Here is a 22,011-nt window from a genome sequence, read left to right as displayed (position 1 = left end):
AAAACAAAGTGTAGCAGCTGGACAGGGCAGCTAGTCCACAGCTGGTCCTGCTGGTAAGGTTCTGGGCATTGTTACTGCCCCTGACTTAAGCAGAGCTACAGAAGGACACCGCCCTCCTCCCAGTTACAAGGCATCAACTACAACACCAAGGCTTATGCCAAGGACCCGAAGGGCCCAAATGACCACTTTTTCAGCTTGATAAAGCAAGGGACCTCATTCTAAGCGCCTTCTTCCCAAGGAGAGCTGGACTGGCTCCCAGGGAGAAGTTTTTGATCAGTCAGGCCTGAACTAGTGACTACAAGGAAGCTATGCCCACCAGCCCGAGGGGACTGCTCCTGCCCTGGGTACGAGAACTGGAAGAAGCCCCCGGGGTCTTCCAGGAACCCCAGCTCTAACACCCGGCGTCCCCTCCTCCCTCTTCTCTCCTAGGCCACGTGCTGGAGGAAGGCTCTGCAGCAGCCGCCCGGGCGGAGCTGCAGCGCCCACTCCGCCCACTCCCCGCCTTTCTCAGGGCCTGGCCGCCCACCTTGCCGCTCCGCCCCTTCGTCCGCCTCCTCCTCCCCAGGCAGCCCAGCCTCGAGCCTGCACCGCCCGCCTGGCCCTGCGAGGCTCCTGGTGAGCGCAGCCACCGCACCTGCCAAACCCAGGGAGAACCCAGCCGCGGCCGTCCTGGCTCCCTTTCTCCCTCCCTCTCCTGTCTGCAGGGTCTCCCATGACGCCTGAGCTTAGCCCCTCCACCTGCCAAGCATGACTACTTCCCTGCAAGATGGGCAAAGCGCCTCGGGGAGAGCGGCTGCCCGGGGCTTGGGGCTGGCCCAGGTGTGCGGCACTGCCCAGGGGAGGGGCGACTCCAGTGCCCTGGCAGCGCGCCCCCCGGGGCTGCCCTGTCGGACGCTCCTGCCCCCTCTGGAGGGCGCCCATTTTTGTGCTGCGGACAGGTAGGTGGCTTCCGGGGAGGGGGAGCAGGGCAGCGTCCAGGGGTGGGGAGCTGACCCGGGTAAGGAGGACGGTCCTGGTGGGGAAGCCTGGAACTCTGGCCAAGTTTGGGAAAAGTATCACAAGACAATCCCCTTTCTAGCTCGCTCCTGGGATCGGTAGGACATTGCGATCTCACTGTGCCTTCTCATAAATAGCATTGCCCATTCATTGAGAGCTGCTTCTCTTTCTCCCTCCTGACACTCGCCTCTTCTCATTAGTGTAACCAGAAGGCAATGAAGACTCCAGGCTGATTTTTTTTTTTTTTTCCCTTCGAGGCCCTGCATTTTCTTAATAAACACTCTTGGTTTCTTTAAACTGTAGCATAAATGAAACCTCGCCTCCCACACAGACATTACCGGTACCTAGCCAGAAAAAGCAATGCTCTGGATGGATATTTGATCAGTCTTGCTTCCCGCAGACTTAGGATGGAATCGTTTAAAATATTCTCCAGTCTTTATACCATTCAGCATCAAGTACATTTGTAGTTGACTGTGTCTAAAGTAGGGCATTCCTTAGAAGAGAAAAGGCTGCAAAGGTATAAAGCCTACAAATTAAACCTGTTATTGACCTCCTTCAACTCAGATGACTCAGGTACAGCTTATTTATTTATTTATTTTTAGGTTCAGAGCATTCCAAACTCTAGCAAAGTTGCATTACTTTTCATTATACCTCAGTGTACATTTTATACTAGCAAGTTCCATTAACTTAACTGCTTTCAAAGACTCAGTACTAGTTGCTGTTTTGTAGCTTAAGGATCTGAGAAGTCAACAGACTGTGTGTGGGCAACGTTTTGAATGAAATTTGAAGTGAGATGAACCACAGCTATAATTAATAAATATAACTTTCAAAATGTGATTAGTAAAGTATAATAGAACAGGTTTCTCTAAATGCAATAAAGATTCCCTTGGTTTCATTGAAGGTTTAAAAGATTTTTTTTGTTTGTTTGCTTAGAGCAGTTTCCATAATAACCGCTGCTACAATTTTGGTCTCTGTATTTTTGCTTCAGAAAAGTTACCAAAAACTGCTGTTTACCCACATGCCTGATGATTTGTGGAAGGTCAAAAGTGTAGATATTACAAAAGGTTCAAGTTTATTAAAGTACTTAAAAAAATTTAATCCACAGAAAATACATCAAAAAGGCTTTCATTGTACTTTATATAATATTAGGTCTGTTACAGTACCGTTTGGCCTTAACAGTTTTAGATTCTGACAGCAATTATATTTTACATTCTGTTTTATGTAAATTATATCCTATGTTCTGTTGGTTGCAGGAGAAAAAAGAAAGATCTCAATGTTCTAGAAATGCCATCTATTCCAAATCCTTTCCCTGAGCTTTGTTGTTCTCCATTTACATCTGTGTTTTCAGCAAGCCTATTTCCCAAAGCAAATTCAAGGAAAAAACAGGTATGAGTTTTTAGTTTCATTGTTATAACTCTTAGGATTGAAAAATCACATAACATCTTAAAAGACACATTCAGTCTTCTGATTTGGGTTTTAGTGTCTCTGGATTAACATCACTCATGAAAAAGAGGCAACTTTCCTTATAGCATTAACTTCATGGCTAAAAACTCCCTAGTAAAATATATGAAAAATCAGTATGTATTTAGTTGTAACAAATTGTATCAAATGCGATATATTTAATAACACAATCATATATATGTACTGTGTATAAATATAATAACATAATTTCCCTTTTCTCCCTTTCCAACAAGTATTTATTAAGCACATAAGGCCAAAAACGCAGTGGTCCTTGCCAGGAGATGTTCATTTTCCATTTAGACTTTTAAGTATAAATAAGTAAACAAATGTAAAGTATGTGCAAAGTAATACAAATAATTTCAAGAGGGAGAAAGTGCTAATAACCAGAGTGATTAGGTTAGCAATATCTTTTTTTTTTTAAAGCAATTGGGGTTAAGTAACTTGCTCAAGGTTACACAGCAGTTATATCTGGGTGTGGTGCGGTGTATTTGAGCCCAGATTTGATCCAGGTCATCCCAACACTGGAGCCGGTGCTCTTACTCGCTGAGCCACCTGGCTGCCCAGTTAGCAATATCTTTATGTAGGAGTTGGTAGCTGCCTTGAAGGAAGTTGATTCTTCTATGTGGAGGTGAGTAGGAAGTACATTCTAGACAAAGAAGGCTTGATCCTGTATCACCTTTGGCTTCCTTGATCCTTGAGGTTCTCCCTGACCCCCCTCCCCCCTTCCACCTTAATCTTGTCGCTGTTCTTTAGAAATTCAGTGGCAAAGTTAATTGAGTTCCAGACCTCTTCCATTTTCCCTCTTCTGCGTTTTGAGTTCTTGAGGAAGGCTACTTGGAGTGAAAGCCTGGAAGCCTCTGGCTGCAGAGGAGAATGGTAGAAAAGGAATTGAAAGGTGATAATTAGGCATTTAGGAGTTCTTCCTTTTCCTGGCACATAGTAGGTGCTTAATAAATGCTTGCTGACATGACTTTCAAGGTTTGGCTTTGGACTTATACATGTATATGGGGTGGGGGGGGAGAAAGATGGACCAATCAGTTTTCCCTCTCATTTTACTGATGACTCTTTCCACAGGCTTGGGGGTACACTGGGGATCAACAGGCTTCTACCCTTGGGCTTTTAGCCCAAGGAAGGTAGGAACAAAAAAAAGTGGGAAAGGGGAGCGGGAGATGTAATTGGGTAGGCAATTTGGGCTTGATATATGGAAAAACTTCCTGACAGATTTTTTTCAAAAGTGCAGTGGACTGCCTTGGATAGGTCATGGGTTGTCACTTTATTGGAGATCTTCAAGCAAAGACTGGATGACTAATGTTTGTGCATGTTATGGTGGTAAGCCCTCTTGAGCATTGGTTGTGTTAGGTGGTTGCTGAGATCCTTTCCAACTCTCAAATTTTATGGTCTTGGTAACAACAGAATGGTGAATACTAACTAGCTTCCTTTCCCAATGGTAAGCATCTAACTGCTTTACTTTAATTCTTTCACTACTCTGGTAAGAGCAGGTTATATTTTCCTTCAGCAGTCCACATTAGCAGTTCAGTATGATTTGGAAACAGAAAAACAGTAGTCTGTTGCTGGAGGGGGGTATGTGATGAGGCAGTTTTTTTTTCTTCAGAGACAGTGTCCTTCTTAAGGTTTCTATGTGTATTTGCATATATATGTTTATACTGAGCAATTACTAAGGCAAAGTTATTGGGACTTTTCCTAGGATACCAACGTGGTAAGTTTGCAGTTCTCCATCACTATCTGGAGACCCTTGTCCCTCAGTGAGATTGTGCTTGGTGTTCTTTACCAGTAGGACCTGCTTTCTTGTTTATTCCTAGTCGTCATGTCCCTGTGACATGCAGGATGACACTTTTCCCTTTCATGGCCCTACCTTGCCTCTTCCCCAACCATGAAAGGTGCAATTGAGTTTCTTTAGGGAATGAGCCTATGCCCTTTACTAGAACAAATGCTTCCGTGGTTGAATTGTTGGACTGTCTTCTACACCAGTGGTGTCAAACTAAAAAAGAGACAAGTCCACTAAAATGGCTGGGCTGAATGCTGACTTAGAGAATCATAAAACATTATCCATGTTCTACTGTATTTTGACTTAAATTGTTGAATATTTCCCAAATGCATTTTAATCTGGCTCAGGCTTCACTCGGTCATGAGTTTGACAACTCTGTTCTTCAGTGTACTGAGTGCTCCCTCTCCTCCCCAGTGCTTCCACTCTCGCATCCTCATCTGTCCTTTTCCCTACCATTGTTCCCCAGGATCTTCACCTAGGAAGGAATTTCTAGTTGGCTCAGTGTGTAAGTAGAGGCTGACTTGTGATTTCACTGATACAATGAGTTCCTAGATTGGGAAACTCCCTTTATTGATACAGATATACTGGTAGATACTATGACTTATTGAGTTATTTAGAGATTGAGTCTTGTCTAGGGTCATACAACCAGTATGTGGAAGGGATGGGATTTGAACCAAGGTCGTCCTGGCTTCAAGGCCAGCTCTCTCTGCACTATACCACACTGCCTTCTGTATAGTTTGTAGGTAGAAAATGCCTAAGTAATAGGCTATGATCCTATAATGATTCATTCACAGTAACTTAGAGGAATAATAGAGGAGAACAGGAAGGCATATGTAGCAATATTCCAAGGAATAGTGTCCTTTGACTGGAGTGAGTTATGTCAGGAAAAGAGATTTTCAAACTCTTTGAAATTCCCCAAGTGCCTTGTTTATTTTTTTTTGATAATGGAAGTAATTACTTTGAGTAAGAGGTGGCAGGTGTAGGTGAGGATGAATACTACAGGACTTGAAAGGTAGCCTTTTCTGGATTGGTATCCATTCTTAGAGGAAAACATAATATTGAATGGGAACCATGTGTCTTTAAGTGGAAGGTTGTAGTATGGGGCAAGAAAAATGTACAAAAAGAGCATTACAGTTGGGGGGGTAGGGTTCAGAATTAAGAAAAATGTATCCCAAAGAGATAGGTGGCTGTGGGGAAATGACAGGGTTTTGGTGTGTGGGGTATTTTTGAGAAGGATGAGGGAAATGACAGTGAGTGTCATATCAGATTGTGTTCTAGACTGAAGAATGTTCATTTAGGGTTTGTTTATATCTTGGAATGAGAAGGGGACAAGTTTAATTTTTGTATTTCCTAGCATAGCTACCTCAAACAGTTGTCTTCAGGGAAGGATGTTCCTATGTGACAATCTCTGAAGGGAAAGTGATGGAGGTGTCATGGTGGGGTAATCACCATGAATGTGTGTCTGGGTGGCTAGGTGGCTCAGTGAGTAGAGCTCCGGCCCTGGAGTCAGGAGGACTTGAATTTGGATCCGGCCTCAGACACTTAACAGGAAAAAACCAAAACCTAGCCATATGACCTTGGGCAAGTTACTTAACCCCAATTGCCCTCCAAAAAAAAAAAAGAATGTGTGTGTCTGGGTGTTATGCCTAGTCTGAGGAGCATCTATGACTGAGACAATTATTAAAGTGAGAAATATTGTTTTGAGGGGAGAAGACAGTATCTCTTGGTGTACCTGTGTTTCCCAAAGCACAGTGAAAAGAAAAAGTAGACTGAGGGAAACATAGGTATTTGAACTTTGCAACTGAGGAAAATTATTTAACTTTTCTGTGTTTTCTTCATCTGTGAAATGAAGGAGAAAGGATTTGAACTGGATGATCTTTAAGGTTTGCTACAGCTCTGAGAGACAGCTCCTAGGGGTTGGTGATAAGGCTGGGAATGGGTGAGTTTTAAGTATAGGCCATTGTTCCAGCATATACAAACTTATTTGGGGAAGGATGAATAGTCTCTTTAAAAGGGGGACCAGATTTGTAAAAGTGAAGTATGTCTTTTACTGCCCTGATATTTGTTTCCTGCTTTGGTACTCTCCCCTGACTCTGTGGACCATATAATCAGACAACAGAGTTTCCCCACAGACACCCTTAATAGTCAGTGATCAGGGACGATTCTCTTGGTCTAGATTAACATGCATCAGTCCTGAACATGGACCGATGCTGGAAGATGGCTACTCGTAGACCGTAAGCTCCATTAAGACAGACAATAGTTTCTTCATATACTTTGTCTCTCTCTAGTATAACATAGTATTCTGTATACAATAGGTGCTCAATAAATGTTTGATTTATATTTTTACTTATTTCTATCCACATACATATATTAATATTATCAATATTTTGGCAGATATACATATTATATATGCCTGTGTGTGTGGGGGTATATGGGTGTATATGTGTGTGTTTGTGTGTATTATGAGTATAAAGAGGAAGGAACTGGAAAATTGAAGGAGAGACAAACTTTCTATTTTTCCTTTGACCTTACATGTATAAATTTTCTTTTGTTTTTATCTTTTTATGTGTGATCATTACTTTGAAATTGGTAGTCACATGGAAACAAGAGTATGACACATAATAACACTTTAATGTTTGCATGGTCTCTTTTCATGCCTCATTTTGTTTGAGCTTTAAAACAACCCTGTGAAGTAGATTCACTGAAAGTATTATTAGCCTGATTTTATTGAAGAAACTGAGGGCCATGGTTACACAACTAGTTAATGTCAATGGCAGACTTTGAACCTAGTTCTTTATGATGTTAAGTTTACTATTCTTTTATCACACAACCTCTCACAGGAAGAGAAGACTACACATATATCTCTTATATTTTCCATGAAAGCCCTATTGTGATATCTGAGATGATGTTGACCATCACCTAGGATGGTGTTGTCTGTGGGTTCTTGAAATCTATGTTGTTGGAACACAATCTCTCCTAACCACTACCCAACTGGAAAAAATTTAAGTATAGCCCTAAAAATGTCTGTCATTTAAGGATCTGCATGGTATGGTTAGAACATTATCAGTTGGCTGCCATGTGATGAACTTTTTCAGTTATTACAATTCACGAAGCTCATCTCTTAAGGAATAGAGGAAATGGGATTTGTATTGGTGTAGAGAGTACCCATGTGGATGAAATAAGAGTCTTGCAGTATTGAAGTTTGTGAATAAAAATATGTTGTCTTTTCAACTAGAATATCTATACAGAGTTATCCTTAGATTTCTTTGGTCAAGGTATTTGACCTTCTTGTTAAATAACAATGTAAATTAAATAGTGATGTAAACAACTCAGTATATGACAGGTTCTTCTTACTTATATTTGTGGTTGAAACATGAGAGAGCAAATGTATGATTCTCTTGTGCTTGTCGTCTCATTTTCCATTTAATCACTCTTTTTTTGGGGAGGTTAATTCATTTCTATAAAAGTTCCACTTAGGCCTAATAAGTTCAAGACATATTATTGGGAATTATTATTATTATTGTTAAATTATTAGAATTATTCTAGATATTTCATACTCTCAAATTCTTCAGCATACCAGATTTTGAAGGATTCAACAGAAGATTTAACAGAAAGAGTTAAACACTTGTTTGGCTATTCAAAACCATAGTCAAAATCATTTTACAGACCATAAATATTTTTTTACAGTTTGAGATGCCTGCATAATGCATGAGGGGCAAAGTGTATTGAAGCCACAAATAGGACGTGTTTTATCTTCCTTAACAAATAAAATACCCAAGTATATAGCACTACTGGTCTTTCTTCTTTTTTATTAAAAAAAAGAGAGAAACTGGATTCTTTTTTCTTTTTTATTATGCCAAGTAGAGATATATTTCCCAGGCAAGTCTATTCATGCTACTCTATAACGTTTGTTTGAAGATTGCCTTCCTTTATTTAGTAGATGTTTGTGAAAAGTTGTATATGAATATTGCTTTTTATAAATTGACCAATATAACCAGTAATTTCATATATTCTTTATCTTAATTTTTTCTGATCTTCATTTTACAATAACCCCTAATAATTTATTCCGTAGAGGGTAGTAAATAGAAATGTTAATAAGACTCACCATTGAATGCTCTACCATTCTGCTAATTGGGGAATCTGAAACTGACAGGTAAATCTGATCCTTGATTTGTTTTTTTCTGACTCATGTAGTCATGTTATACTTGTCCTAGCCAGCACTGTAATTCTCAAGAATCCTCTGCGAGTTTGTGACCTTTGTGTAGTTAAAAAAAAAGTTATCCTTCCTTAACTTTAAGTGACCTGATGTGAATCCTTGTGAAGAATTATCTCCTAATTCATTGTTCTCCAGCCCTTTTTGATTGTATACCCCACCAGTAAGAAAATTTTGAATATATACCCCCAATATATGTATATTTATTTGTAAGTTATATATATTCTACTTTATTGATATACATTATGAAACATACAAAAGAAGTTTAAAAGAAGATAAAGATAAAAACCAAATTTTATTTTATAAATAACATAAAACCTTTTGGTTTTGAGAACAATGTAATTCATTATATTTTCAAAGTTCCATTTATGTCCTGAGGATAGGGTGAACTTATAAATAATAATTGTTAGTAATTATTCAGTTCATTTGATCAATGGAGATAGCCAAGCAGAGGAACTTTTTCCTTCCTTCCTTCCTTCCTTCCTTCCTTCCTTCCTTCCTTCCTTCCTTCCTTCCTTCCTTCCTTCCTTCCCCCTCTTTTTCATCTTCTTCCTTCTCTCTTTTTTCTTCTCTTCCTTCTTTTTTTGAAATACTTTTTTTTATTGAAAAACACATATTACAGTAAATTATTAGGGTAAGCTTTTTTTTTTTAACTTTTTAAAACAGGTTTTTAGGAGTCGTATTTTTCCTGTTTGTAAATACTCATTATATGTAATGGAACACAATGAGAAAAGTAAATTTTGACAACAATGAGCAAAAGTTTCTGATTTCAGCTGAGCAGAAACTTTTCAGTATAAATCCATCCCCCTTTTTCTTTATGTTGTTCTGCTAAATAAATGCTTTCAGAGTTTTCTGTCCTATTAATGTTCATATATTTTAATTGTATTTTTGTATGAGTGTTGGGAACAGTGAGAAGGTCAGTTTGACTGGATGACAGAGTGCAGGGAGGAGAGTAATGCAAAATGAAGTCTAGAAAATGGGTTTGGGGATATACTGCAAAGGGCTTTAATGTGAAGTGGAGTTTATATTTAATCCAAGAGGCAATAGGAGACCACTGGAATTTGAGAATTTTAATTGAGTTTCTATTGGAGAGTGACATGATCAGACCTATGATTTAGGAAAATCACTGTAGCAGATGTAATTAGGATGGACTGGAGTGGATTTGAGGCGGAGAGAGTGGGTTGTCATTGCAGCAGTATATAGGGAGGGAGGAGGGCCTGAACTTGGGTAGTGGCTATGTGAGAGGAGAAATGGGATAGATGGTTCTAGACATTGTAGAGATAGAAATGACAAGATTTGCCCAACATTTTCCATATGTGGGGTGAGAGAAAATGAAGATTTCAGGATGACTCTGAGGTTAACATAGGTCACTGGAAGGATGATGGTACCTGGACAGAAACAGAAGTTTGGAAGAAGGGGATGTGTTGGGGTGGGGCACATACAGTCATGAGATCTATGATGCAGATAACTATCTATCTATTTGCTGGACCTGTGTGACTCACTCTGACACTTAAAATGAAAAGGCTGGAGGGGAGGTGCAGAGTGCGCCCTTAGAGGAGTGCCTTTTACAACATGAGGTGATCTTAGTTGGGGGCAGTATGCTGGGGGACTGGAGTTTTCCTAATAGCACCTGTGCAGCCGCTACTATGAGTGCCCAGATAGCTATAAGGTTATAAATGCTCCAAGGGGGTCAATCCTTTGTGTGCAGAAATGGAAAGATTGGGAGCTTGCATGGTGATGGTGATGGTGATGAAAGTGGAGAGTATCGGACTGGTTCCATGGTTGGCAGTAGTATGTGTATGGGCTGTTAATCATCTCACCACCCTCTCTGGTTGATCACACATTCCTTGGAATAATGCTGTGGACCACCAGGTGACTGGAGCCCCAACTTTGGAGGTCAGTACCTTGTTCATATAAAGATAGAGTTCCATGCAATATTTCCTGAAATTTTCAAAATTGTTTCCATGAAATATTTTGTGTAAAAAAGATGCCAATATTAGTTATTTCAGAATAGGAAGTACTCAGCTTATACACTGTCCATTTTCTGTTCATTTTTTAAGTACATAGGTTATTTGGTGCTTGAACACATTTTCCTGTACAGTGTTATAAATAGTAGTTAGATTCCCAGGCTATCCCACACAAAAGCCTATTTAAAACAGTGCCATACATTTTTAATGAAAAATAGTAGGCAGTAATACTGTTACAGTACTAGCAAATGAACAAAAGAACAAAAAGACATAAGAATTTTTCAGTTTTCATGAATGCTGATGTCTTAGGAATAACATTTAGCATATGTAATACAATAACATTTAACTGGAGAAGAATGAAGTGACAAACTTTATTGAAGTTTTAAAGAGAACTCAGTTTCTTCTAGGAGTTTAGAATATTAAAAAAACCCAACAACCAAACTATTCTGAACTAAACATCAAAATGACTACTTTCACATATACAGCAGAACACCAAAAGAAGTATCTATGAAACTATCATTCCCTGATTCATACTGATTGATTTTTAAAAGTACATAAGACATTTACAATTTACTTTCAAGACTTCCACTTATCTGTACTTCCTTCTGAATGTCCTTTGTTCTCTTTTGCTTATTAAAAAAAAAAGTTTCCTTGGTCATATCACTACTGCTAACCCTCCCTTCTTTTTCTCCTCATAAGACCCACAGAACAGAATCAGTCCACCTCCAAGTCATATGTTTTTCTTTTTTAATTCTCTCAATAACTTTTGATGACATTAAGATTCTTTTTTTTTCTTTTTCTTTTTTTTTTCTGGACATGGGAAGGCACGACAATTGGGGTTAAATGACTTGCCCAAGGTCACATGGCTAGTAAGTGTTAAATGGCTGAGGCTGAACTTGAACTCAGGTCCTCCTGACTCCTGGGCTGGTGCTCTATTCACTACGCCAACTAGCTGCCCCGCCATTAAGATTCTTAAAGGACACTTTTTTTTCCTTCCTCGTTAGAATGTTTGCTTTATATGCCATTGCTCCTTACAATCGTTCAAATTTATTTAGTGGTCTTTACTGTTTGTATTTCCAAGTCCCTGCTCAGCTCCATACTTTTCATCAGAAACATTTGAAAGTCTTTTATTTCATTAAAAATCCACCTCCCTATTTTTCAACTGTAGGATTATGCTCAACTTTATGAGATGAGTTATTCTTGGTTGTAAGCTTCTGTCTTTTGCTTTTTGAAATCTTGTATTCTTAGATCACCTTTCATTTAGAGAAAAGCTACCAAGTCTTGTGTGAATCTGACATGGTTCCTTGGTACTTCATTCAGGGTACTTGAAGTATTTTTTCTTTAGTGTGGGGGCTCTGGATTTTGGCTATGATATTCCTGGGACTTAGCCTTTTGGGGTTACCTTTCAGGAAGCGATCAGTGGATTCTTTGTCTCTATATTTTGCTTATGATTTTCATAGTTCAGGGCAGTTTTGCTATTTCTTGAAATGCAGTAACCAGGCCTTTTTTAAAATCATAATTTTCAGGGAGTTCAGTGATTTCCTGAAAAACAAAATCTCAAAGTAGGTGAATACAATAACTTTATTTGAATAATTGCAATTGTTTTCCAAAGTGGTCATATTAATTCACAGTTACACTAACAATGCATTAGTGTTCCTGTATTTCCACAATTCCTCCAATATTTATTCCTGTATTTTTTTTATCTTTGCTGGGTGTGAAGTGAAACTTCAGGTTTTTTTGGTTTTCATTTATCTTATTGTCAATGATTTGGAACATTCTTTCAAATAATAATTAATAATTTGAAATTCTTTTTTTGAGAACTGTTTGTTAATATCTATTGACCATTTATCTAGTGGGGAATAACTTTTGTACCTATATATTTGTTAGGTGGCTATATATCTTGGATACCAAATTCTTAGCCAAGAAATTTGACACGGAGTTTTCTTTGCCATTTGACTATTTCTCTTGTTATTTGAAATGTATTAATTTTGTTTGTTTTCAACTTCATGTAATCAAAATGATCTATTTTGTCTTTTGAAATTGCCTCTCTTCCTTGTTTGGTTGAACATTTACCTACTACCATAGCTATAAAAGGTATATGATCTACTTCTTTTATAATGAGTCCAGTGACTTCTAAATTGTCTCTCCTTGAGGTCAGTTGTTTTTGATATAATGTATCTTTTATTTTCTTCTGTCTTTTCCAGTATTTTGATATTTGTTCTAATGTAGCTTGATATATCATGGAGTCATTAATTTCTACTTGGTTTTTCCAATTTTCAGGGAATTCATTACTTGGATAATGTTTATCAGTTTCTCTTCTATGTTCTTAATTCTCCTTATATTTCTTTCCTCCAGAGCTTTTATTTCATTTTTTTGGGCTTCATGTCTCTTAGATATGTTCATGCAGTCCATGTGAAAAATCCATTTTTAAAATTCATTTGAGTAAGATGTTGTTCTTATTTCTTTTGGAAGGTCTCTACATTTACAACAATTTGAAAAATACTGGTCAGTGTCTTCTTTTGTTTTACTCATCTCTCCAGCTTTAGTTCCTGACCTGAGGCTTTGTGCCAGGACCAGGTTCTTCCCTCTGCTGCACTTTTGGATGGGGGTAATGAGCCCTATTTGGATTTGCCTCAGAATCCCGGGAGTCTCTTACTGACTTCTACCTCTTGTGATTAAGGCTCCCTGGACTTTTGAGGTTTAGAGTGCTGGATTTTCAGGGACCTCTCCTACATCTTAAGACAGTTCTAGGGACTTTGTAGCCTGTGGGTATCTCTGCTCTCCTGGTCTGAGTGCCTCCCTGTACCATTGATTGCTGCTGCTCCCTAGGGTTCTTTTGGTTTCTGTGACTGCTGGGTCATCTGTGCCTCCCTGAGGCTTTCTTGGGGGTACTCTTTGCTCTTGCTGTCTCTGAATACAGCCTTTCGGGCTACACAAACCTCTGGCCCACCTCTAGTTTTTTTGGGAGATAAGTAGCTGCTTGCATGAGTTAATGGTTTTCTCCTAAGCCCCTCTTTCTTCTCACAATTTTTTTGCATCATGATTTGGTCTGGTTCTAATTTTTTATTTTTCTGAAATAGTCATGTGGAAGCTGGGAGTTTTGTTTCCATTCAGGCAGCCATCTTGGCTGGAATTTTCAGTAGTTTACAAGTTGGTGACACTTTTTTATCTAATTTATTTCATAATTTATGATTGTTCTGTAGGCATATTGTTTTTAGGCTTACCAGTTAAGATAAGAATTAATTTTTGGCTCATTGATGGAATGAGATGGGGATGGAAGAAAAAGAAAAGAAGGAGGTTTTTGAGGTAAGAGTGAGAAAGAGAAGAACATGAGAAATAAACTTTTAGGACTATGTTTTGCTAAAGGGGATATCTCAGATAGAATTAACTGAGTATGATGAGGCACTCTCAAAGAGGTAATGGCAGAGATGTCAGATCATTTCCTCATGATTGCCACCAGGTGGCACTATTCTTCCATGACAGCTTGGATGTCATCAGGCTCGATGACAGATTTGGAGGTGGAAGCTTCCTGGGTGAACCCTTTCATGGTTCAAAGCCTTTATTTTTAGAGATGAAGAAACTGAGTCACAGAGATCACAAAAGCTCACATAGGTAGGAAGTTCTAAAGTCAGCATTTGAATTCCAGTTCTTAGACTTGATGGTTTCATGTGAAGGTTCCTCTGAACTTTGGAAAGAACTATTTGTATGTATGAATAATTTGCAAGCTTGGTGCTTTGGGTAATGCTATAGGTAAAGCATACATGTTTTTTAGGATAATATTCCTATACTTTTAGAATTATTTCATTATGTATTGGTCAATTTGATCATATTTGAAAAGCAATGCTTATTGTGCCTTTGGAAATAACAAATTAGCATTAAGTTAATTTCAAGTGAATTATGTCTGGTAAGTGATGTTGATAACTTTGCAAAAAAAAAAAAGCCAAACACCAAACCTCCTGAAATATTGAGATCTCCAAAAAAATTTTGAATATAATGACTTGGAATAGAGTATGTGTGTGGGTGTGTGTATATGTATGTATGTATATGTACACACATATACATATGTGTGTATATATGTATATATATATGAGTTTTATTTTCTATTTCTTGAGATATAATAATTTTTTTTTCATTTTCTTTCATTTTTCTCTTAGAGGTCATTGTGTATCTTTGGAGAAGATAGTTGTAGTTGGGGAAGAACAGATAGAGTTGTTTGTGTTTTAATGTGAATAGGACAGAGATAGAGATTGAATCTGTGATTTTATTGATGTAGAGAGCTCTTGGTTGCAGACCCCTGCCCTACCAATGCAGGTCAACAAGTTCTTTGTAACTATACAGCCTTAGAGTTACCTGGAGCACTGAGAGGTTAAACAACTTGCCTAAAGTCATCTAAGAAGCATCAGAGACTGGGCGCACACTCAGATCTTCCTGTCTCTGAGGCCAGATCTTTATCCACTATGCAATGCTGGCTCTCTTCAGTATAAATAAGAGCCTTTGATGATTTAAAATACCCCTGGGGATCTGTGATTTGATCAGTGAAGGTATATTCTCCAACAATGCAGATTGCAGCTCACCTTTGTCCTCCCATAAATTTACCAAGTTTTCTTGACATTTTAAGGAGTGGGCGAGCTGTCCATTGGTTATTTCTTTTTCATTTCCTTTTTTGCTATGCGACCAGTCCCATATGTTTTCCAATCATACATTTTTTTTACATCATTTGTATCATTACTTCTGCAGAGTTCTTTGTTTGTAATATGTTTTATCTTACTCGCACCCACGGCACAAGCTCCAATATGCACTTTCAAAGCAACTCCCACAGATTTCTAGTATACTTTTAAAATTAAATTAGGATCCCTCAATTAATTTTAAAAGTGTGCCAGAAATCTGTGGGAGTTGCTTTGAAAAATGCAGATTGAATAGCATTGAAGATGCTGTTGTAAAGCATCTCAATGTACCTAAGAAGCTGAGAGGCAGAACTGGGATTTGGCTACCATGCCACTTTCTGCTCTGTCCTCTAAACAAGGGATAAGTAAAGTAAAAAGAAGAACCTAGGCCAGAAGAAGGGGAGAGAGTGTGTTGTGAGATGGATCAGAAAAAACTGAACAGGGCTTTAGAAAGAAATGTGAAGAGCAGAGATTTCAGAGCACATTTAGGAGAGGAGATAGATACATGAAAAAATGGCATGTCTGCAGTATGAAGGTCTGATACAGAACCCATTGGAAGAGCTCACAAAAAGGTGGAAGAAAAGAATACGATAAGTTAAAGAGTTTCCACTTAAGCTTTGCTTTGAAGTCTCCTCACATTATAGAAGTGATCCTGAAGTTTTTTTTTTTGCCTTTTTTTTGGAAGGGCAGTTGAGGTTAAGTGACTTGCCCAAGGTCATATGACTAGTTTTTGTGTTAAGTGTCTGAGGTCAAATTTGAACTCAGGTCCTCCTGACTCCAGGGCTGGTGCTCTGTTCACTCTGTACTACCTAGCTGCCCCCAACCCTGAAGTTTTGAAGGCTGTGTCAGTGAGAATACCTGTTCTATTATGTTCTTGGCAGCTGTGAAAGTTCTGAATAGGGGCCAGGTAGCAATTGTACGTCTTTCTGAGGGGGACCTGACTAACTGAGGACTAGAGGGTTAACCACAGTGTGAAGAGAAGGTCCACCAATAATGAATGCATTAATGTGCTTGATTTTTTTTTTGTTAGAGACACCCATTAAATTGTTTAATAAAGTATAAAATTGCATTTTACATCATTGAAGGTTGTACCTATTTGGATGAAATAATGGATCTTTTAAGGATTATGAATAACAATAGCTAACATTGATATTGTGCCTTAAGACTTGCAAAGAAAGCACTTTACATTTATTATCTCAATCTATCCTAGGATAGATTGAGATATACATCTAGGATTGAGATAATACATCTAGGTGGGATATGCTATTATTATCCCCATTTTATAGATGAAAAAACTGAGACAAATGGAGGTTAAATGACTTAACCAGGGTCAAGTTTCTGAGACAGGATTTGAATTTAGATCTTCCTTATTCCAAGTCTGGTACTTTATCTATTGTGTTACCTAGTTGAGGAGAAAAAGGAAAGTCTGTGTTGTTGGGCAGTGAGAGAAGGGGGAATAAGAAGACAGGATTTCTTAGGGCAAGAGCTAGAGAACTTCACTTTCTTGTGAAGGAGATAGATAACAATCTAAGTGCAGTTTTGAACAGAATCCAGGTGGCCAAAGTACAAGAATGTCTTCTTCTCTAAATAAGAACAGACACTTATTAAGCACCTGTTATATGCAGAACACTTGTGGGTGTTGGGAGAAGTATATGTTTAGATAAAAGATGGCTTCTGACTTTGGGGAGCTCACAAGCTCCAGAAAGTATGTGGACTTGGGACCAGATGTGGTTGGATGGTGGGTGGATCGAAGGGAGTGAGGATGGCTTTCATCTACGTGAGACTTTCTAATGCTATTTTAAATCTTGAGCTAAATGGACTGAGTACTTGGAATCTATAGTGATGGCATACTTTAATGCTTACAGTTTAAACCCCGGAGATAATATTGTGTGTGTGTGTGTGTGTGTGTGATAATAATAGACTAGGCCAGAGACAAGGGTAATTTGTGGAGAGGGATGGGAGTCCCAGGGAGTCCAGGGAGCCCAGGTTGATCCTCTGTATAAGGAAATTCCATTCTTTTTATGGTCAATAATCCCAGAGAGTGATATTACAGAATCCTAAAACCAGAGAAAAGAGATGAGGATGTGGAGGGATAGATTCTTTCTTCTCTCTCCTCCCTGCCCGCTGTACAGTCATACATATTTAACTTTTTTTCAAACCATAGAGAATAATTCTATTTGCATAAATCATTTTCTAGGTTATTCTTATTTCATTTTTTATTATTTTATGAAAGCCTTCAAAATTGTTCATTTTTGTAAGACTGGTGGTATAGTATATATTGTTCTTCAGGTCCAACGCACTTCACTCTGCACCAGTTTATGCAAGTCTTTTTATGTCTCTTTGAAATCATCTATTTCCTTGGTTTTTACAGCTCAATAGTATTTAATTATACTCATATGCCATAATTATTCAACCATTCCTCAATTAATAAGCATTTTTTTAGTTTCTAATATTTTGCTACCACAAAAAAGAACTACTATAAATATTTTTGTGCATACTGGACCTTTTCCTTTTTCTTTGCTTTCTTTTGGTAGAGGCCTAGCAGTCACAGAGCTGGGAATAAAAGGCATGTACTGTTTAGTACCTTTTTAATGTAAAATTGTAAATTGCTTTGTAGAATGGTTATATCCATTTGCAGATCCACCAATGATGCTTTAATGTTTGTTTTTCCATAGTCCTGACATCATTTGTCATTTTCCTTGTTAGTCTGATCGGTGTGACATGGTACTGCAGAATTGTTTTAATTTGCATATCTCTAGTAATGATTTGGAATTTTTTTATATGACTATAAAATGGCCGATATTTCTTTCCTTGAGAACTGCCTTTTCATCTCCTTATGCAATTGGTGAATAGTTCCTTATTATATGTCTTGGAAATGAGACCTTTATCAGAGAAACTTTCTACAAGAATTTTTCCCAGCTGAATTTTTTATTCTCAAAACAATTTGACACTAGTTTAAAAAAATAGAAAGATTGATCACTGGAACAAGATACCAAATGGACACATGCTCTAGATATAAAAGGTCACATCATAAACAAATTAGAGAAACATGGAAAAAATTACCTACCAGATCAATAGATAGAATAAACATTTATGACTCAACAAATGTTATAGAATCAGAAAAATAAAATGGATGGTTTTGATAGCATAAAATTAAAAAAGTTTTTGCCCAAATCTCATAAAGATAAGATTAAAAGAGAAACAATCAACATGCACTTAATTTTCATGACTGTACATACTTTAAGTTTTGGGAGAAGACAGTGGTAAACCATAATGAGGAATGGTAGGAGTTGAGAGGAAATTGGTTAATTTTCAAGTAAATTATTTTGTATTGTATTAAATTTCAAGTAAAAAAAATATCAAGTATAATTATATTGTAGAGTAAGATTGTTTGTCCCATTAGACAGTGAGCTCTTTGAAGAGGGGAGTCTGTTGCATCTTTTCATATCCCTAGTGCTTAGAACAGTACCAGGCATAGTTAACATACTTAACAAATTGTTTATTGCTTGATTGATAAGTATTAGTTTTTCAGATGTACACTCATATATTAGGATTTTGCTATTGATGCACATGTTGGATGGAAAAATGAAGTAACAGTGTGTGAAAAAAATATATAAATATACGAGCATAATTAATGATGAAAGCTCTATATGAGTTTAAAACATTTGGCAGGCGCTAGTAGATGAACACTGTTAATGTGTGGGAGAAATACACAGGTGGACTAATAAGTGGGCTAAGAAGGAACTGTATTAAATTGGAGAAGACTATGCCAAAGACTTTTGGACTATCAATACTTCTAATAAAATTATTTTTACATTTTCAATAAATGTTAAGAAATGCCCTCTTAGGTATCATTTTACCTGTTGAATTGAGTTCAGAGCACTTCAGGTGTCATTGATCTAGAAATGTCTGGTCCAGTCAACCATAGTGTGGTTAAGAGTGAAGACCGGAGTTCAGATAACTTCTCAGACACTTATTTGCTGTATAAGCCAGGGGAATTCACTTATCCTTTCTCAACCTCAGTTTCTCATTTGTAAAATGGGGATAATAATAGCTCCTACCTCAGAGGGTTATCATTAGGACCAAGTGAAATACAAAAATTATAATAGAAAAATTATAAGGCTCAAACTGCTGTTTAAATGCTAGCAATTTCAAATTATTTTAGAAAAGGAACTGTGCTTTCATATGATTAACGTGCCTTAGCATGGTGTTGGGCACATAGTTGGTGTTCTTCAGTAAACTTTGATGGATAGATTAATGAATGAAAGATGTGGCAGACCTTAGGCTAGAGATGATATCCTTGCTATCCCTAGTAGTATTCTCAGATGATATTGCAGCAATTGAGCTTCATTAAATAGTTAAAACTCCATTTTGTGATAATTGTAGTGACACTACCAAATATTAGGTCCGTATTTTGTCAAAATAGTACATTAATTTCTTCTGAATAAAGGGCTAGCATTGAAACATCTACCTATGTTGGGCAGTCCATCTGTTTATATAAAAAAAGAGTTAAAATATTCTTAATTATTTCAAGAGCAACACACAAATCCTGCCTTTTTGCTTTTCCTATTTAAAATGAATTTTCAGAAAATTTTTAAAAATGGTCTACAGGCTTAAATCTAACAACTTGTGAGCCATTTGGAACCTGGACTCTGTCAGTTGGGTTGTAGGCTATCTGTTACAGGAGTTTTGGGTGGGGGAATTGAAGAAGAAAGAGCATTTATTGGTCTAGATGGAAATCCCCAGGGCTTCTCAGCTACATTCACAGGTGGAGTCACACGTAAGGGTTCTTCTAGGGTATTACAAAGGAAAAGAAGTGTAAGACTGGTACTTAATGGAAGGATTGAGGGAAAGATTGGGAATTTGTAGACATTGTTTAAGTAGAGAACCATGATTATGGCACACTAAAGAAGAAAAATGAATATTGGTTCAGAGCTATAGCTTGGATTATGAGATGTTGATAGAGATACTTGTCAGAAATGAGATTGACTGCTAATGGACCACTATTAATATTTATCCTAAATTTGGACTGCCCTAGCTCAGAATGAATTCTCTTGTTTTTGATAATTCTCTTATTTGCTTTTTGTTGCCTTGTGAACATTATCAACTTTAATAATTCATGTATATTAATTTAAAAGTGTTTATTTTTATGGGGCTACCATATTGAAAAAGACCTATCAATTAGCCTGCATTTATAGCTTATGGAAGATTGCTTCCATTCTTGGGAAAATGGACATCTGTTTGTGAAACACTGTTTGGATAAAAAAGCTAGTGGTGGCATTAATTCTGTATTGGCACAACTCTGGTCAGTGTCAGATTTCCCTTTGGAGGCACTGTGCTTTATGTTACAGTATACTCCCTGTGCACTGCCAAAGGAGTTAAAATCAGCCAGTATATTCTTGTAGATATGTGAATTGAAATCCTTGGGCACTGAGAACAAGTGTTTTGTTTAAAATAACCTCATTTTTTATATATTTCATAGGCTGAAACCTGAAAAAATTCTATTACAGTCAGGTTTTAATGTTGTGGGGTTATTTGGATTCTAAGTCCTAAGCAGAAAAGTCTAAAGAAATGTCTTAGAACAAATATATTGCCACTCCTTCAGTCTAAGGCATTCAAGATAGGGTGTGCTTTTTCTCCTTGGGGTAGAGGAAGAGTTACCATGACCACAGCATCTGGCATAGCCCCTTTAACATTTTTCTTCTGGTCTATAAAAGAGAAAGCACTTTTTTTACATTGACCGTTAGACCACATCTCTGGCATCTGGTAAAAACTCTTCTTATAATGCGGTTTATCTCCTTCACCATGAGGTTGGTCCTGGTCCTATGAAATTCTGTTTTCTAGAATGTCTTATCATTCTAGTCCTAATTACCTTCTCACTAAGCAAACCTCAGGTTCCTGTTCCCTTGTCTCTGTTAAGGAAATATCCCAGAACAATGAGATTTCTTAACTTAGGAGTAGGTCAATGAGTTTTATAGCTTGTCATAAAGCCCACTGACCCAAAGGGCAATTTAGAGACACATGTTGGGCATAAGTAGGTTGCAGCATATTACTGAGAATGATTTGTGTACAAGAAAGGGTATAAATATGTCATCTGGTGCATCTGTGCTCTGGAAAGGAGGTGGGCTGACTATGAAGTGAAATTGAGAGAGAATAGATGGTTCATATGCTGCATTGGTATCCACATAATATTGAAAGACAAAGAAGAAGACAACAAAATTTGTAGTAGGCATCCTATGGAAGGCTTATGGAAAAAAATGAATGAGTCTCAGAATGAGAAGGCATGGATGGATTATGATTTGTAGTAGTGGAGAGTGCATTAAGTATTGGGCCTATTGAAGCTTAAGGTCCTTGATGGATGTTTGTCCATCTACTAGGGTATGAATGAAACACTAGGTACAAGACCTTAGGGTTTTAATATTCTTAGGGAGGATTTAGAGAAGGGGTTCTTAACTTTTTTTTGTATCTTGCTTCTTTTGGCAGCCTCCATGGACTCCTTCTAAGAACAATGTTTTCAAATGCATAAAATAAAATACATAAGATTGCAAAGGAAACCAATTGTATTGGTTTCAAAATGTTTTCAAAGAAATTCACACCAAGGTTAAGAACCCCAGCTTTAGTGGAAATATGACAGCAAGCAAATAAAATAATAAAAAAGCATTTGTTGGGGCAGCTAGGTGGCACAGTGAATAGAGCATCGGCCCTGAAGTCAGGAGGACCTGAGTTCAAATCCAGCCTCAGACACTTAATACAAAAACTAGCCCTGTGACCTTGGGCAAGTCACTTAACTCCACTTGCCCTGCCTTTCCCCCTCCAAAAAAAAGAAGAGCAAAAAGAAAAAGCATTTGTTAAGCATTTATTGTGTATTCATTGTACTAAGAGTTAGGGACATTCTAATAGGGATGCTAATTAGATTAAAAGGCT

General features: G+C 37.7%; 1 protein-coding gene across 1 annotated transcript in view; it reads left to right on the top strand.

Moving 5' to 3' along the window:
* Positions 1–569: 569 nt before the first annotated feature.
* The window catches only part of GRB14 (growth factor receptor bound protein 14), a 176,909-nt gene continuing 155,467 nt past the window's right edge, over positions 570–22,011 (top strand). The window contains exons 1-2 of the mRNA XM_069079791.1: positions 570–938; positions 2,250–2,382. Coding sequence (XP_068935892.1) covers positions 748–938; positions 2,250–2,382 — 324 coding nt within the window. The 5' untranslated portion in view covers positions 570–747. The remainder of the gene's footprint in view (positions 939–2,249; positions 2,383–22,011) is intronic.

Source organism: Petaurus breviceps, unplaced genomic scaffold (genome assembly GCF_028583685.1).
Source record: "Petaurus breviceps papuanus isolate PSGF00001 unplaced genomic scaffold, PetGlider_PUasm1.0 91133, whole genome shotgun sequence".
Lineage (NCBI taxonomy): Eukaryota > Metazoa > Chordata > Mammalia > Diprotodontia > Petauridae > Petaurus > Petaurus breviceps.
This window is presented reverse-complemented; position numbering and strand designations above follow the sequence as displayed.